The 18,461-nt window shown below is 35.6% G+C and overlaps 1 protein-coding gene across 5 annotated transcripts in view; it reads left to right on the forward strand.

Moving 5' to 3' along the window:
• unc5db (unc-5 netrin receptor Db) overlaps nt 1–18,461 on the forward strand; it is a 137,735-nt gene that overhangs the window by 102,149 nt on the left and 17,125 nt on the right. For 4 of the 5 annotated variants that reach the window (XM_042723957.1, XM_042723955.1, XM_042723959.1 and 1 more), the window contains exons 5-11: nt 4,384–4,564; nt 6,081–6,248; nt 8,762–8,926; nt 9,428–9,460; nt 11,933–12,118; nt 15,440–15,796; nt 16,665–16,749. In XM_042723957.1, coding sequence (XP_042579891.1) covers nt 4,384–4,564; nt 6,081–6,248; nt 8,762–8,926; nt 9,428–9,460; nt 11,933–12,118; nt 15,440–15,796; nt 16,665–16,749 — 1,175 coding nt within the window. The remainder of the gene's footprint in view (nt 1–4,383; nt 4,565–6,080; nt 6,249–8,761; nt 8,927–9,427; nt 9,461–11,932; nt 12,119–15,439; nt 15,797–16,664; nt 16,750–18,461) is intronic. The other variant, XM_042723956.1, reaches the window with a different exon arrangement.

Genomic DNA, 18,461 nt, shown 5'->3' on the forward strand with positions numbered 1-18,461 from the left:
TGTTTATTATATGTTGATAGATGTATTGTTAATGTATATTGATTTTGAAATCATATGTAACCCTGGACCACTTAAGTCTTAAGTCACTGGGGTATATTTGTAGCAATAGCCAAAAATACATTGTATGGGTCAAAATTATAGATTTTTCTTTTATGCCAAAAATCATTAGTATATTAAGTAAAGATCATGTTCCATTAAGATATTTTGTAAATTTCCTACTGTAAATATATCAAAACTTAATTTTTGATTATTAACATGCATTGCTAAGGACTTAATTTGGACAACTTTAAAGGTGAGTTTCTCAGTATTTAGAATTTTTTTGCACCCTCAGATTTCAGATTTTCAAATAGTTGTATCTCGGCAAAATATTATCCTATCCTAACAAACAATACAACAATGGAAAGATTATTTATTCAGCTTTCAGATGATGTATAAATCTCAATTTCCAAAAATGGACACTTAAGAAACTTAAGTTTTGTGTTCCAGGGTCACATATACTGGCATGTGAAAGGCCAACCATGTTAAACTTTTAAATTTTTAAATATTTAGATATAGTACAACTAAAAAGAAAATCAGCCATGTTTTCATTTATTATAGAAACACTGGAATTACATTTATTAATCACACTCTTACAAAAAAATAAATAAAATTGTCCTGCATGATGTAAAGCTAATCTATGCTAGTGATTTTTTTTATGTTGGCAATGGGAATTGCAAAATCGGATAATTATATTACTCAAACCATAGTTTACACTATAGTAATATCAAGACAAGAGTAAAATAATGTAAAATTGGTAGTGTCAAGATGCTGCAAAGAAATTGTATATGTACCAAAATGTAAATCCCAAATACAAATATAATTTAAATAGCTTGAACTAAGTAGGGCTTGATATCCAAAATGTAATAAAAAAGTTTGATTAAAAGAGAAACTGACCACTTACAGGGATGATGTTAAAGGTATAGTTCACCCAAAAATTCTGTCATTAATTACTCACCTTCATGTCGTTCCAAACCTGTAAAACCACACGCATGCATCATGGCGCTCTTGTAAACACGCGTCGAAGACTGACACAGAAGAGAAGAAATTGTTGAATAAAGTCGTTATTTTTGTTTTCTTTGTGCACAAAAATTATTCTTGTCGCTTTATAAAATTAAGGTTTAACCACTGATGTCACATGGATGATTTTAACAGTGTCCTTACTATCTTTCTGGGCCTTGAATGTGGTAGATGCATTGCTGTCTGTGGAGGGTCAGAAAGCTTTTGGATTTCATCAAAAACACTTAATTTGTGTTCTGAAGATGAACAGAGGTATTGCAGGTTTGGAATGACATGAGGGCGAGTAATTAATGACAGAATTTTAATTTTTGGGTGAACTAATCCTGTAAGTTAATAGTGATTTCTCTTGCATATGTTGAGGCATAGAGAAGGGTTAGGGGTCAGAAAAATGATTCCACAGCCGTGGGATTTCTGCAGTTGAGTACTTGAGCTTAATAACATTAGAATCACAACTCACTGTAGCGTTACAGCAGTTTACTCACCCTGAGAACTTGACAGCCCTTGAATTACTTGAAAAATTGGACCATTTTCCACAAAAGCAGACACTTTGTGTTGCCCACACTCTCCAGCTCATTGTCTGTTATTCTCAAGACTGGAGTAAGCCCTTTCTGCCAAACTCTTGCAAGGGTCCCCAAGCAAGATTCTGTTGCCATAAATAAACCACAGTATGTCGGTTCATTTTCATCTAATAAAGATATAATTTTACATGTGACGAGATGATCCAATCAGACATCTTTTACACATGGAAGTCTTAAAGGTACAGTTGCAAAAACAGTGTGTAAATCACTCCCTATGTTGAAAGAAACCTTGTTATTAGTAGACCTGTAGTATATTTGGGCAGCTATCAAGAACTATCAAGAATATGCATTAATGCATTCATTTTAATTATGTGAATTATTTTACACAAACATATTCTAGAGATGAAACTGCAGTGTTTTGTTTAAACTGAGTACTATTTGAAAGTTGTTTGAGTTTTATGCTCATTATTTAGCAAAGATGAAAACTAAAGTAGTTGCATAAATTTTGAATTACCTGTCTGTGCTATCAAAGGTTCGTGTCGAAAGCATTTTCAAAGCGATTGTAGATGTGTCTGCTGGTGTTGGTCTTGTCATTGTGTTGTGCACGTGTGGGTTTGATTGAATTCACAGTCAGTGAGGTGGCGTTATATTTCTGCTCCCTGAGGGCCGTCTATCAGAGCTGTTTAATCTTAGTAATTACCCTGCTGAAATATGAAGCAGTTTCAACGGCCTCTTCTCCACCATACACACACTTCACAGGTAAAAACCTAATCTAACACCGCGTGATCAAAACTGATCCAAACATTTTCTGATACCTTGTTTTACTGAGTTCAAAAGTGTACTGAGTTTTTATGCGGCTCTGACCTCCTGTCCCGACAGCCAAATAGCCCCTGTGTTTGCGATAACAGCGAGGTCTTCACTTCGACTGATCTCTTCCTGTCAAAAGGACCTTAATCAGGCAGGATGGAGGCACTAATGAAATCATGGGATCCTCTTGAGACTGTGGAACCTCCTCCGTCAGCCCTGCCACCGTTAGCCACGCTGTAATTGAAACAAATGTGCCAATTAGGCCATTCATTTCTCACACTGTCTGCCGCACATTTACACAGCTAATTTGTATTTGTCCCCTACCTTTCCTCCTCTCACTCCCTCTCTACTTCTATCCTGTTTTTCCCCCTTTCTCTCTTTCTCCCTCCCCTCTTCATGTCTGTGCTCTACACCTTTTCAAAGGCTGAGGGGAAGTGGTGCTCAAGAATGCAGAGCATGGCAAACGTCTCAAAAGAGAGGTCTGCTTTCACTGTGTGCTAATTGCCTATTTCAACTCCCAAGTTTCCCAGAAAACTTGAGTAAATACATTAGAGGAGAAGTGTGCTCTTCACTTCCATGCACAAGTAGTATTATTCCCTGCTGAAAAAGCAGCTTAAACTGCTTGATTTGTTGTTCTTAGCTGGGTTAAACTGGTTGGCCAGCTGTCTTCGCAGTCTGACTAACTGTAAAGCGCCCCAAATCCCTGTTATACTAGCCAAATATACCATGCTAATAAGGCTGTCCAAGTTGGGAGACCAGCTAAGATTTTTTTTTAGTAATACAGTACATTTGCGGCAGAAAAAAGGCAGCTGTTGTTGTCAAAACTTGCCCAGAAAATACTGTAGCCACATTTTTAGGTTTTACAGATTAAACATGTACAGTTAAAAAACATATATTTCACTTAGATGATAATATATCAAATTACTAATACACATTTTTTCCCTTTATAATATGTTGACAAATGCCTGAGAAACAAAGGGCGATAATGAAAAAGTCAAATTGTAAATGAAAGCTTTTTATCAATAGCTTTTTCACAAGCCGAGTTAAATTCTAAAATATAGAAGGTATATGTTGTCACAGACACATAATGCAATAAGCATTAACTTAAAATAAAATGACATAAAAACCTAATGTACAAATCTGAGATGTGTGATGCTGGTTAAAAAAAAAAACGCACAAGAGAGAGAGAGAGAGAGAGAGAGAGGGAAAGAAAGGAAAAAAATTCTGTGAAAAATCATCAAATGTGAATGTTTTTCACCGTAAATCGTAAGAATGCTTTGTTCTTTTTCACTTCTAAAAATATATACATTTAAGTATATATATAAAGTATTTTACTGAAAGATTACACAAATTGTCCCATTTGATCTGTTACAATTTTTTCAGCATGTAAAGTAAGGGAAACTAAAAAAGTAAGGGAATTAGAAAAGTAAGGGAATTAAAACTGTAATTTTTTTATAGTTTACCATTTGACTTTAGACTTCACAGACTGTATTTTACAGATTTATAGTGCAGCATCACGAACTCAGTCACTCTAATTATGCATGTGGGTTAGTCATGTGGCTCACAAAATAATTAAAGCATGTTATGAGCTATGAACATGAGGGCTAATGTGATTCTGAGAAATAATCTGTGAATAGAGCAAAGTTTAAAGTGCTGTGATGAAAGCAGAGGAAGAGAGGGCGAAGAGGGCATCACTGCAGCAACTGCTCAGCATAAATGTAACTGTAATTTTATATTTTAGTAACCATATTCTGTTGAAAGCAATAACCAAATCAGCTGGATTTAAGGTGGTAATTTACCTAAAAAAGCCCTTGTGTTGCTTCCGTGGTTATGAATTAATGAATTACAAACAGACCCAAGTTGTGTGGGATAGGAACTGTTTCTTCTTTGAATAAGCACACTGTGCAGTGCAGTGACAAAGATAATTGTAGAATGAGTGTAGAAACTGATATCTCTTTTGCTATTTTCAGCATTGGTTAATAAATGATTCTCTCTTTGTCAGGTGGAGTGGCTGAAAAATGAAGAATTGGTTGGCTCCTTTGAAGACGATAACATTGACACTCGTGCTGACCACAATCTGATCATCAATGAAGCCAGACTCTCTGACTCCGGCAACTACACCTGCCTCGCCAGTAACGTAGTCGCAAAAAGACGCAGTGCTACAGCTACTGTAGTTGTGTTTGGTAAGATAACATTGATATGCTTCATTGACTTTATGTGGTGTCTCCTCATTTTTGCTAAAAATACTTCTGAATAGCTCTCTGCAAGTGAAGTCATTAATTATCACATTTTACCTGTTAACTCATTAGGTTATGTACCTCTTTATGATCATTTTCACTTTTGGGTGAACTATTTACTTACTCTCATGACTTTAATGTAATTTTGGGGTTCAACTGGTTTTTATGGATCCCATCAATTTTGATTGTATGGACAAAAACAGTTGAAGCATTGTTTCAGAAAAACTAGACATTTAAAGATACAAGCTAAGACATTTTCACCTAAAGAAGCTTTAGTTTACTTTAAGAGGCTTGCTGAGATTCATACATACCACAAAATGATTCAAACTAGTGCAAAACACTAATAGCGATACCCCGTTCCGAAAGTGCTGATAGGAGGATCAGATGATTCACCTGGTCGAAGACAATCTTGAGAAAGTTCTCACCAGTGAAGCAGCCTTAGGGAAATGCCCACTCTTGAAGCCCAGTATCCATTAGGATGTTCTGTAAAAGGAACACAGAAAGATGATTGAAGTTAGATCTTTCGAGACTTTAGTAGAGGAAAGGATGCAGTGAGACAGATATGTAATTATCTACTATTCCAGTGTTGGTTTTTGAGGTAGACAGTCAGTGAGGACAAGGTTGGAAACGTCAATCTGATATTAGGAAGTATGTATTCTTTGCAGCAGGTCCTATTTTCTTTTATCTTAAGTAGTTTTGTTATGGTTTTTGAGCATGAGTGTGTGCCACTCAAACGGTCCATGTTGGTATTTGGCTAGCTTGTATGAAAGTGGCAGATAATTTTTTTTGCCAGAGTGCAGTTGAATTTGATTAGAATGAGAGACTTTTGACATAAACAAAAAGTCGATAAGCCTGTTAATTTTGCCTCTATAACTATGCATGATTAAACAACTGGTCAAAAGCTCAAATTTTAAAATTTTTTTGAAATGTCTCTTTGGAAAATCTTACACACCCTACATTTTTAAATGGTACTGTATGCTGAAAATTCAACTATGCCATCACAGGAATACATTAGAAAACAATAATTAAATATTTTACAAATTATTGTATTTTGTTGTATTGTATTCACTGTATCAATACAACTTTGGGGAGCATAAGACACTTCTTTTAAAAAAAAACCCTTAATGATTTCAAACTTTTGACCGGTAGTGTTTATGATTAGCTATATTTTATTAATTGCATTTAGCATTCTATTTTCCCTGCTACATGACCTTATTGCAACAAATTTGTTATAAAATTGGTGTTAAAATATCGACAGTATTACGGGTTATACAGATAAGACATATCAAAGCTAGACTACAAAAAGTCACACCAGAGATGTAAGAGAAGATTTTCCTCTAGCCGGTTAGTCATCCTGACCTCTGGGTGTTTTTTTTTTTTTTTTTCTGGCAGGGTGAGTGAAAGGTTGTCTCTCAAGGTCTGTTGTTGTCTTATTCAGCGGAGTATCTCTTTGTCTCTGCAGTGAATGGTGGATGGTCTCTGTGGACAGAGTGGTCTCCTTGCAGCGTGAACTGTGGGAGAGGAGTTCAGAAGCGATCTCGGACCTGCACTAACCCGGCTCCTCTGAACGGGGGAGCGTTCTGTGAGGGCATGTCTGTGCAGAAGATCACCTGCAGTGCACTCTGCCCAGGTCAGATCCTCATCAACCGCAGCACACCCCTGAGGTGCAGCTTGTCCTCCTACATCCAAACTCACCATAGTTATTAGTTTCATTGTAGCACGTCACAGCCATGTTTTACATTCAGAACACATCAGACATCGTAGTGCATTTTCCATTCTGAAATAATTCAATGTAAGAGTATCATTATGGGTATTACTGAGGCTTTACTTCATGTATGTAAATGAGACCTTTTGTTCTCTTATGAGAATGAAGAAATAATCTCTAGCTAGTGTAATTTTATTAGAGGAGTTATTCATGTTATTCTCAGTTGTTTTCTTGTCTTCATGATATTTAAATCAATTTGCGAAGCAGAATTTTTTTATCTGACCACGCATGATTACTGTTGGTTTGCATTATAAGTTTTAATAGTTTCATTTTTTTAACAATTTGTTCACAATTAAGCTTCAAATGAGTGAAACACATTTAATTGGCTTAATTCTTAATTAATCACGCGTTGAGTTTATATATGGTATGTGATTACAATCAAGTAATTATTTGTAGAAATTAAATTAAATAGGAAAACATGTTCATAGTATTCTCAATTGGCTGTTAGGTTGTGGTGCAAAAAATCATTCTTTTGATTAAAAATCCTGTCAGTTATTAGTAGAGAATGTATGAAATTTGTTGTTACTGTTATATAGGTAATTTATTTATCAAATGTTAATTGAATGACACAAAATACCATGTTGATTAATTTCTAAAACCTCTTAAGCATCTGTCCAATTAGAGTTAAATCTCACAGTATTTATTTTCTTCACATATTGTGGAAATGCATCTGTATAAGCAGCAAAACAATATCAGCAACACAAGTGCCTTTGCATATTCAGCTTGACAGTATTACGCTACCATGCAAAAGTTTAATGTTTCATAAGATTTTTTAATGTTTTCAAAGTCTTTTGCGCTCACAAATCCTTGATCACAAATACTGTAAAAACAGTAACATTGTGAAATATTATTGCAATTTTAAATAAATGTTTTTATTATTATTATTTTATTTTAATGTATTTTAAAATGTCATTTATTCATTTGATGACAAAGCTGAATTTTCAGCAGCCATTACACAGTGCCACATGATCATTCACACCAGGTTCACACATACTTTGTTTGCAGTGCATATGGGGTGCTTATTTTTTTCTGTATGCATGTTAATGGATTAGAACATTTACACTGCACAAGGTTGCTTTCCAAGAGTGGTGGGTCTGCAGCAGTGCAGTGATCATTTCTGCACCAAGTGTATTTTTGCTGTGCTACACATGCTGAATTAAAGTGACAGTGCATTGTTTTTGGTAAAAATAAACATGGATTGACACAAAAATGTACTTTTTACACCTTAAACGCATAATTAGTATTCTGTGTTTCACAGTCAACACGTATGGCTTTTTGGCTAGGTTTAAATAGAGGAAAAGAGCACTTTTAGATAAACAAGGCAATAATAGATGACACTGGTGAAGGTAGAAAACAAAGTTCTTTATGAACTGCAGGATTGCTGGTTTTAAATGCAAAAGAAGAGGCAGGAGAGCTGACTGTTTCTGTCAGTGGTAAGTTTTAATTTGAAATGTTTGGGATAACATAAGAAAAGTAGACTATAGGCTGTTTAAATGTTTTGCCACTTGCTTGAACAACGTAATATATAAATCTAGAAGTAAAACGCATTGAATAATACGTAGCTTATATTTATTGCATTTAAACATGAATACGTCTATGAATGATTGTATTACTGTACTGTGTAAAAAAAAATCACAATGCTGAAAAAGCATTTTCAATAACAAGATTTGGATTTGAAATCAAAATAATAGGTAAATGCTTTGCTTGTGGTAAACATCCATGGATCAGGAGTGGAATAAAAATGCGTCCTGTGTGAAACCACAATGAGTCCATGCTGCTTCTTCACCACATACATTTTTGGTATGGATTTCATTCTGAATTGAATGTTTTTGTTTTTGAGCCTGGCATCAGAAATCATTATAAAATGCTTTGGTTCTTAAACATTTCTCATTTCTTTTCATCACAGTTGAAAACTAACATTTTTGTGGAAACCATGATTATTATAATTTATTTTATTTTTTTCAGTTTTCTTAGAAGGTTCAAAAGAATAGCATTTATTTGAAATAGAAACTATTTGTAACATTGTATGTCACTTTTGATCAGTTTAATGCATCTTTGCTAAATAAATGTATTATTTCTTAAAAAAAACAAAAACTTACTGACCCTGAACACTTTTTTTTCTGTCTTAAAAATAAGATGTAGAACAGATTGAAACTGTCCAAGTTATAGATAAAATTGAGAATTTGATCAGTTGGCTAAAAATATGCTAATGTAATGTATGCAATCCCACCAGTGTGGTCAAGAGTTGGACCATTACAACACTTTTAATTAAGTTTATGAAGTCTCTAGGAATCTTGTAAGTTCATCGCTGAGTGCAGTTAATGCACAGAGCAGCTGTTCACCTTCTTTAAACGGCAACCCCGTTGTGTGCTCTGCAGTGGATGGAGTCTGGGAGGAGTGGAGCGAGTGGACGATGTGTAGTGCACAGTGTGAGAGGCAGCGATGGAGGGAGTGCAACTCGCCACCGCCCCGTCACAGAGGCAAGATGTGTGAGGGAGAAGGTCAAAGCACGGAGAACTGCACAGGAGGACTGTGTACGCAAAGTGAGTATGTGCAACTGCCGTGATACATCATAAACACAGTCATTTCATCGATGACAACAGCATCGTCATCATCACATGTTGGTCATGATGTTGCTCACTTGGTACTTGACACAAAGCTCAAGTGTGTGAATTGCGCATTTCGGGTACTGTTATAATTGTCTGCTAAAAGTGGATGAAAGAGACGGCATCATGCCCCGTGTCCCTCTCAATATCTCCCTCGTAGCTGTTATGATGAGAACCCTCTCTGATTTCTCCTCCTTAATGAAGGATGGAAACATCCTGCAGCCTAAGTGATCTAAAACCATCTGCCAGTATCTTCCCGTGGCAACAATGCCAAGCAACAGTATCCACAAATGATGTTGGCATAGCCAGCAGTTGGACATCTACCCGTGATGTGAATCAGAGAGCAGATTTGTAATAAGTATTACAGAGATGGACTGTAATTCTCTCTCCCTTTCTTTTTTCCCTCTCTCTCTTGTTCTGTTTTTTTTTTCCCTGCAGATGGGAAGCTGATGCATGATGTTAAGCCACAGAGTGAGTCCCTCCTCCATGTGAATTCATAATTGCCATACAGATTAGGGAATAAATTAACGAAATAAGCTGTTGCTAATGTCGAGTGAACTTCTGTTTGAGTTATTTTATCTTAAATATCCTTTTTTTTGAATATTTGTGAGAATTTGTGATAGCTATTTTTTTCTCTTCCTCCTTGATTAAGATAAGCTCAAACCCCTCGTATGTCTTCACTTCTACGCTTGGTTACCTGTATCATTATGCTGACAGCAGGTGTCATTTTCAACAAAGTGGAAAAAAGATGCAGAAGATTAATTAGCAAGTATCCAATCTGTCTCTCAATTTGAATTTTAGTATGGAAATTGCAAGCCAACTGAAGCATCCACAGCAAGTAAATTTTACTATGCAAAAATAGTTCTTTGAAAATATAAAATCAAATAATACATTTATATTATAAATTTAAAGTATAAAAACATAAAATAATTAGAGAAAAAGAATAAGAAAAAAACTATTTTACCAAATTTTCTCTAAAAACATTATATTTTCATTGGCAGTGAAACAATAAAATAAATTTGATATTATCTTACCAATTTTTCTCTGCCAGTGGAACAAAATATGATGATTCTCAGTATATTCCTAAATATTATTTTGGTGTCCTTATCAAGATTTTCTGCGTATCCATTTCAGAGAATTGCTAGTCAATGTATTGTGTCCTTTTTTTATGATTATAGAGAGTGAGTGATTGGATGTGGCATTTGAACGTGCTATATTTAGAGGAAGCAACGAGGTGTAATCATTAGATATTAACTCACCTCGTCAAGCATATTATGTCTTAATTTCTCCCCATGTATTATTTTAACCATATTGAGGCACTTTGCAAAACATGATTTTAAATATGTATTAGTACCAGGTGCTTCTGCATTGTTACAGTGATGTGACTCCTCCGTGTGCATTGATGTGTGAGCTGGGTTATAATGTTTCTAATTTAATCTATTAAATCTGTTCCATGATGGACATGCAATTAATTCACCTTTACCCTTGGACAGAAACTTGTTTCCAGCTTGCAGCATGTAATCCTGTTCAACTTTCTGTAGTGCGTCAGGATATTTGAAATGCAGTGCTGTAGTTTTATAAGCATATTCTTCCTCTCATGGCATGATTAATGTCCTCTGTGTCCTTTGTGATCTGGCGAGTTCTGTCTGCCCAACCCTCCTGCTGCAGAGGTCACTTGGGCCAGTGCTGTAGATGCCAGCTGAACAGATGCATCATTGCGTGGGGTGTTGGCACACCACCCTGCCAGTTATTAAAGTAGTAAGAGCCCTGGAATTCACACCTCCCAAACTGCCCTCACGTGCCAAGCATATCTTTATACACTGCTAAACATGTGCATATTGCACCTGTTCCATTTACACAGGTGTCTAAAAGATTTGCAAGTCTAACCGCAATGACCAGGCATGCAGGCATGATGTCTTTAAATGGTTCCCTGTCACCAAAAGTTTTTTTTTTTTTTTTGCACTGTGAAAACATTTAACTTGCATGCAGCTACAAAACTGTTAGAAGAACTATATCTAATTTATCTTATCTTCATTATCTTATTTTACTATCTTTTTTTGTGATTTTCTTAACACAATGTAATAGCAACAATAATAATGGTTATAATAGTAGTAACAGTAGTGATGATGTTGATATTATCATCATTAATAATAATAATAATAATTATTATATAGTATTATATAGTATTCTAGTAATAATTAAATATAGTATTTCATAAAATAATAGTAATAATAATGACAGTAATAATATTAGTATTTTAGTGTTATTAGTAATAATTAGTGTTTTAAATGATTTCTTAACACTACTATTTCATAACAATATTATTATATTATATGATATTATATTAAATATAACATATTTAATTTACAACTATACAATTCTTCTTATTATTATATTAATATGTCTTTTATTATCTGGCACTGTGAAAACATTACAGTTGCACAAATCAAAACTATCACATGAACCATATCTTGTTTTACTATTTCATAGCGCAACAACAACAACAGCAGCAATCATAATAATAATAAATAATTAAATAATGATATAAAACTATAATATATAAATATATTTTATAAAAATATCAAATATATTTTATATAATAAATATATAAATGTATTTATATTATTGCATCACACCTTATAATAATAATAATAATAATAATAATAATAATATAAATGCATACACAATATAATAGTAGTAATAATATTAGTGTTATGACAGTATAAAAGATTAGTTATCTTTGAAGTTATATTTTATATTTTGAAATACTAATACTACTACTAATAATTATTATTACAATGGTATTTTATCAAAGCATGTATGTGCTATTTGGCATATTTTTCTTACATTTTTCCACAATAAATGATGAAGCCTAAGTGTGTGTGTGTGTGTGTGTGTGTGCATGTGCGTGTGTGTATGTGTATGTTTATGGTTGTGTCCCAGGCTTGGAGAACTCTATTGATGTTGCGCTGTACTCTGGTCTGGCTGCGGGGGTGATCGCTGTGGTCGTCCTCATAGTGGCCATCACCCTCTACAGGAAGAGTCAAAGTGAGTATGGAGTGGACGTCATTGACTCATCTGCTCTTGCTGGGGGCTTCCAGTCCTTCAACTTCAAAACCACCAGACAGGGTAAGAGTTCACTGTAGATGAAGTGGTTCGGTTGGATTAATTGATTTATTGTGTTACTGAAGTTTATGTGCCGCTTGTCACAATAACAGGCCAGGCCACAATAAACATTTAGACAATCCCAAATAAATTAATTGCTTGTAAAAGCATACAGACAAACATTCCATAAGAGTCATTTATTCCACAGTAAGACACTAACATATTTCACTCAGACAAACAGCCTCCCCTGAGCAAACACACATTCGCACACAAAGAACTCCAAATCCTTTGACGAGTAAATGTGGAAGGCATGCTACGTTGACTTCAATTCTGTCTTTTAGTCAGCTGTGCAGATAACTTTTGTTGATAAGACCACGACTATAGTCACATGACCCACATTTGGTTCTGCTACATGCGTCCATATTACCATCGCAGACACTTCTGGGTCAGAGAAAGTGATAGCCATCGCCTCGAGGGGTAATCAATCCTGCCTGCTTGTGACAGCACAGTGAAAGGCTGCGACTAGCAGATTGTGTTTACTGTGCTCAAGGCTTGGGATGGTGAAACCCCCCTCCCGTCCCCGACACTTGCATGCAACAGGAAAGAGGGGATCAAGGCTCAGCTGAGCCGCATCTGTCAAGTCATCAATCCTATTTAAAAAGGCCAACTTTCTTGCAGACTCCCGCTGTGCCTTATTTCAACAGCCAATCCGGTTCCCATCAGAGCTCATGGGAAAGACCAAACCCCATGCAATGGAAACGAGAACATGTTGGATGTTCATTAAAGGATGTGGGATGTAGAATGAGACAATAGAAGCTTCTCTAAAGAGTTGTTTGTTTTAAAAGTTCAGAAGTTCCAAATTTGAATGCATTTGATGTCAGTTTTTTTGGATTGCTTTTCTTTTTATTAAGGTAGGTTTTGTGTTATTCATTATATTTTCTATCACTTTTCTTTTTAATTCGCTGCATTATATCTATTGCAGTTTTTCTCAGTATGTAATTATGATAAGTTTCTGAAGTATTCCAGCTGACTTTCTAAATCACAGGTAACAGCATGACACTCCAGACCTTTGCCCGCCAGTCGGCTCTTGAAATCTGAGCCACTGAGTCATTTTAATCACAACTCTAATTCCAGATCTTTCCCCGTAAGGTGCCCACTACATGACTGTTTCATTAACTCCTATCATCCTGCTGCCTCTTCCTTTCATTTTTCTGTCTTTTTTTTTTTTTTTTTTTGATTTTCTGTCCCACAGTGATCATATCCTGCTTCTGAAGAGGGGAAAAACCATTTTGTTGTGGATGGGAATTTAAGAAGTTAAACCATTTAATGTGCTTTAATTTCTTTATATGTCTGGTGAAACTAAATCAGTTTCAATTCTGTGCTATAAGTAGTGGTTAATTCACCTCATGTCATTCTAAACTTGAGTTAGTTTCTTTTGTGGAACACAGAATAATATATTTTGAGAAATGTCTCATACTATTTTTATTTTTTTATTTTTGTCCATACAGTGGATGTAAAAATAGCTTTGGACCCCATTGACTTTTTTTGTGTATGGACAAAAACAGTTGAAATGTTCTCCACAATATCTAAAATATTCTGCAGAAGAAATAAAGTAAACAATGACAAAACTTTAAGTTTGGGCTGAATATATATTAAAAGGATAATGGTGAAGTTGATAATTCCAAACATGCATTTGCATCAGCATTTTTCAAACAGAATCTGTTCCATTCTGACACCTTAGAACTTTGTGGGACCGTTCAAATTCTAAAGGCACACATGTCATCACCCTATTGCAAAACCTTGACCTGCCCAAGCATGGCGACTAGAAATATCCCAAACGCCTGACACCGATCAGCCCAGCCTGGGGTAATTAACGATTTTCCTAAAAATAAAGACCCATTAGCCTCCTGCCTCCCACCGCTCACTGTGCAGCAGCTGGCCAGCAAGGACTAAGTGACTCGAGTGTTAGAGCTACTTTGGCACCGGGATGATTCGTGGGGGCTCGGTGACCGTGTGTGCCTGCTTCAGACAGGAAAAGGTGAGAGAGCAACAGCGAGGGATGAAGACCCCCTTCCAAGAGCTGTACTGAGTTCAAGCTGGGAGGTGACAGATTTAAAAACTTGAAAAACAAAAAGGTCATTTAGACGTAGTTCATATATGTATGTCCTCCTGAGTAGCTAAATTAATTCATTTTACAGGAAAGCATAAATCTCTCATGATGTCACTGGAGAACTAATGCTAACTGTGTTTATGGGTAATGATGAGCAATTTAAGGATGTGACTATTAGAATGAGTCAATCCACAAACAATCTACTGTGAATAAAAAAAAAACAGTAACATGGGAGAAACTAAGCTGAATGCTGTCAAAAGTGTCTGCAGTGTATCTTTGATAAACATTTATAAAAAGAAGTACATTTGCTGCCTGTGTCCGCTTGCTTAATCTAAAATGCCAGCTAACAATGCGTCCATTTTGAAGGGAATAATGCAGTGTACCCAACTTTTTTTTCATCATCCAAACCTCTTAAACTATATACTACTTGAAATAATATTTCAATCATATACAAAACATATGCCAGTGACACATATTTGCATTGTCAAATGGCATGCAGGTAAAGAAATAATTAGTTATTTTGTCATATATCGTGATTTTAACAGCAATGACTTTTCATATGAAAGGTCTCATATTTCTGCTGCTGAAACCAAATAGGACCTTTTTCATGGTCTTTATTAGTATTAGTTTTTAGCTCTTATTATAAAAATGTAGACATAAATATATTACTATTGTAAATTACATTTGTACCATAAAATAAAAAAAATATTATAATAGCTTTTCTTAAACTCTTGAACCCTCTGCAGTTCGCTAATAAACCAGTTCACTGACTTTGTTTCAGTTAAAATGTAATATACTACCAAAAAAATAAATAAAAATAAATTGGATTTAGAACTCTATACTAATCTAACACCTATTCAAAACCATATGTCAGGTAGTTAGATTTTGAAGGGCCAATGATTTAATAGTAAAAATAATCCTAAATAAATAATTTAGTGGGTGCCAAGGCACTTTCTTATCTCACATACTTAAAATTGTCCTTTTCACTGTTGTATTTTTCAAGATTAGACATTTTTTTCCTTTTTCCAGCACTCTTTAGATTAATATTTTAGCCAAAACAGCAAATTAAATATTTAATCCTTTTCTACTTGCACGCCTTGATTTTCAGGCCATGGTCTGCTGCACTGGAGCTGGTCTGTCAAGACCACATCTAACTGTATTCGTCTCTTTTTAGCTGTATCGACAACTCCTATAAAACCCCCAAAATATCACAGACTGTGTTTTCATCTTCCCAGGCAATCCACTTCTGCTGAATTCCTCCATGCAGCCCGATATAACTGTTGGCCAGACGTTCAGCAGCCCGATCTGCTTTCAGGACTCCATAGACAAAGAGCTCTTTGACCCCCTGCCAGACAAGGTCAAAGTTCAGAGCTCCTTTATGGTTTCACTAGGTGTGGCGGACCGGGCCGAGTACCATGTGAAAGCCCATCAGGAGACCCTTCCAGCTAACCTTCACCCAAAGTACAGCACTGTGGAAGGAAAGAAGACCACTATGATTGCTCCTAATGGCATTCACACACTCAGGAAGACTCAGTTTAAGACAAGCGCTGTGTTTGGGCACCTGGGTGGCCGTTTGGTCATTCCAAATGCAGGTGAGAGAAAGTATGTGTTCGTATTAGGTATTAAGTATTTTATATTAAGTTATTTTTATTCAGTCATGAGCATGAATGGATTTAATCTTAAGGTACAGTACAGCTGTAGTCATTTGTATTCTGTTAGCAATTGGATTAGATGGAGATCACCTAATAAAAATGAAAATGCTGTCATTTGTTCACCCTCATTTCCTTCCACACCCTTAAACAGTAGCTTTGGTATCTGTGAACAGTATGCAAAATATCTCTAATCATCTGTTTGCATCTAATAAGTGCACTAAAACCAAATGTTCTCTTTGGCTGATGCTTGTAAAGGTCAACAATTCACTGAACCCACTCTCTGAGGTCCTTGTGTTGAAGGGTTCTTAGGGCCAAAGAAAAACACTTTGTTTCATGTCAGATTCAGAGAAACTACAGAGAACAAGAGGATTTTATTAGTTTACATAAAACACAATTATTGTTATTTTTACTTTTGAGTGGGCAAGAGGAAGTGAGGAAAATAAAGGCAGACTACATAAAACAACTATTGTTATTAAAATACACAAGTACTGTTATTATCTGTAGACTGACTTGAATAAATTAGTAAAGACGAAGAGGGGGATTACAAAGTATTTGTCTTCTAAACACATTAAAAATATCTGCTGCTGAGGGTATTGTGTACATATTAACTTTTCGCAAGATTGTAGTCATATATAATATATAAGCACTTAATATGTAAATATAAGAACATGGAATCATTTTTTAAGCCTTTTACTGTTTTAATGAATGCTCATATTGGTAAATATTTCATGGGGCATAGGAATCAATGCGTATTGTGTAGCTACACATAAATAATATCTCACTGTTAATGTTGATGTTGATTTTCTAGGAGTAAGCTTGCTGGTACCTCACGGGGCGATTGCTGATGACACCTCTTGGGAAATGTACATGCTCATAAATCAAGAAGAGTCTAGGTAAGACTGTAGGTGACATCTGTATCACTTTCATATTGTTGGATAAGCATTAGCGTTTCTTCTCAAAGGTTCAGGCAAAAAAGAAAAGAAAAATATATATATATTCACTAGTGCTGGGCAATGATTAAAATTTTTAATTGTGATTAATCGCATGATTTTTCTGTGATTAATCACATTTTTATGCACACTTTTTCATTTAAAAGTACTGGTATATGAACAAAGGTGCAATAATATTTGGTTTGCAAACACTTTAAACAAATAAGTTGTTTTTTTGCAGCAGTATTCCTTTTACAAAGTAGCAGTTAAAATATTTCTTGTAAATCTTAACTTAAACATTAATGTAATCAAATTATATATAAAACCAACGCTATTTGCCACTGCCAGGGCATTAACGTTTTTATAGAAAATATTTTATAGTTTGTTATAGAACAAGTTATGCTCAGAGTCCAGAGCCTTGATCATAATATTATAACAGGCACCTTCCGAGACCCTCGTGGGACCCAACGCAACAGAGACGCGTGTGTGAGGGATGAGGGAGAATAAGGGTGAACTCACACTAGGGCTGTGCGATTAATCGAAATCATAATAAAATCACGATTTGAGCGTGCGCGATTTCTAAATCGCTTTATTGCACGATTTTCCACGGTCCCGACCTCCCGCAGTATGCTATCCGATCCAATCAGAATGCAGCGCACCTAAGTGGAGCGTGAGAACAGAACAGACTGGGCATATGCCTAACTCCAGGTTCACACACTCTGTCTGTGATGCGTATTTTTTGCGAGCCCATGTTAATGGATCAGAACGTTCACATTGCACGCGGTAAAAGATGTGAACACAAAAGGTTAGAAATCGAGAGGTGCGAAAAGAATGAATATCTAGCGCATGAGCATAGAGAGAGTTGTGAGTGAGTGAGTGAGTGAGTGAGTGAGAGGAGACATGTTTTAAGTGTGCGCACTCTCTCCGGACGAGAGCAGTGTGTATCTGAGCACGCGTGTCTGGTTTTGTGACAAAGCAAAGGAAATCTGCGTGCGAGCGGAGAGATTTGCGCTCGCGCATTATTTTAATGTGCTTTCGCGTTACAATAATGCGTTCTCGCTGCTGCTTCTGAACCGCATACACATACTGTATACCCACTGCTGACGGAGTACGTGTGAACCTTGGGCAATAAATCTTATTTCAGCACCTGAGGCACTGCTACAATGAGCTCTATGAACAATGCATGGCAAAAAAAAAAAAAAAAAAAAAACGCTCTGGACACGGGTTTTATTTTTTTATTTATTTTTTTGCCATATGTCTAGACATTTTGTTTGACATCTTTACTTCGTGATTATTTTGACTTCTGTCTGTTCTAGAGGCATGTCACAACTTTTTGATAAAGCTCTCATTGGTTTTCTTTTGGAAATATGTTTCAAATTTATACTGAATGCATTTATGACTAAAGCATGTCTGTGTGTGTCAAAATCGTGATTAAAATCGAAATCGCAATATTGATCAAAAAATCGTGATAGGTTTTTTTTGTCCATATTGCACAGCCCTAACTCACACTAGGCAATCTTAACCGTGCCCGAGTGCCGGAGTGCAGAAATTCTAATACGTGCAGCATGATTGCATTAACATTTTTGAGCGGAAAAAGTGAATGATCTATAAAGCAATATATTGTTATAGGGCTGTGTGTTACAGTGTCCCAAACGACTCAAAATAAACCACAAAGT

This window comes from Cyprinus carpio, chromosome B5 (genome assembly GCF_018340385.1).
Source record: "Cyprinus carpio isolate SPL01 chromosome B5, ASM1834038v1, whole genome shotgun sequence".
NCBI classification, from domain to species: Eukaryota; Metazoa; Chordata; class Actinopteri; order Cypriniformes; family Cyprinidae; genus Cyprinus; species Cyprinus carpio.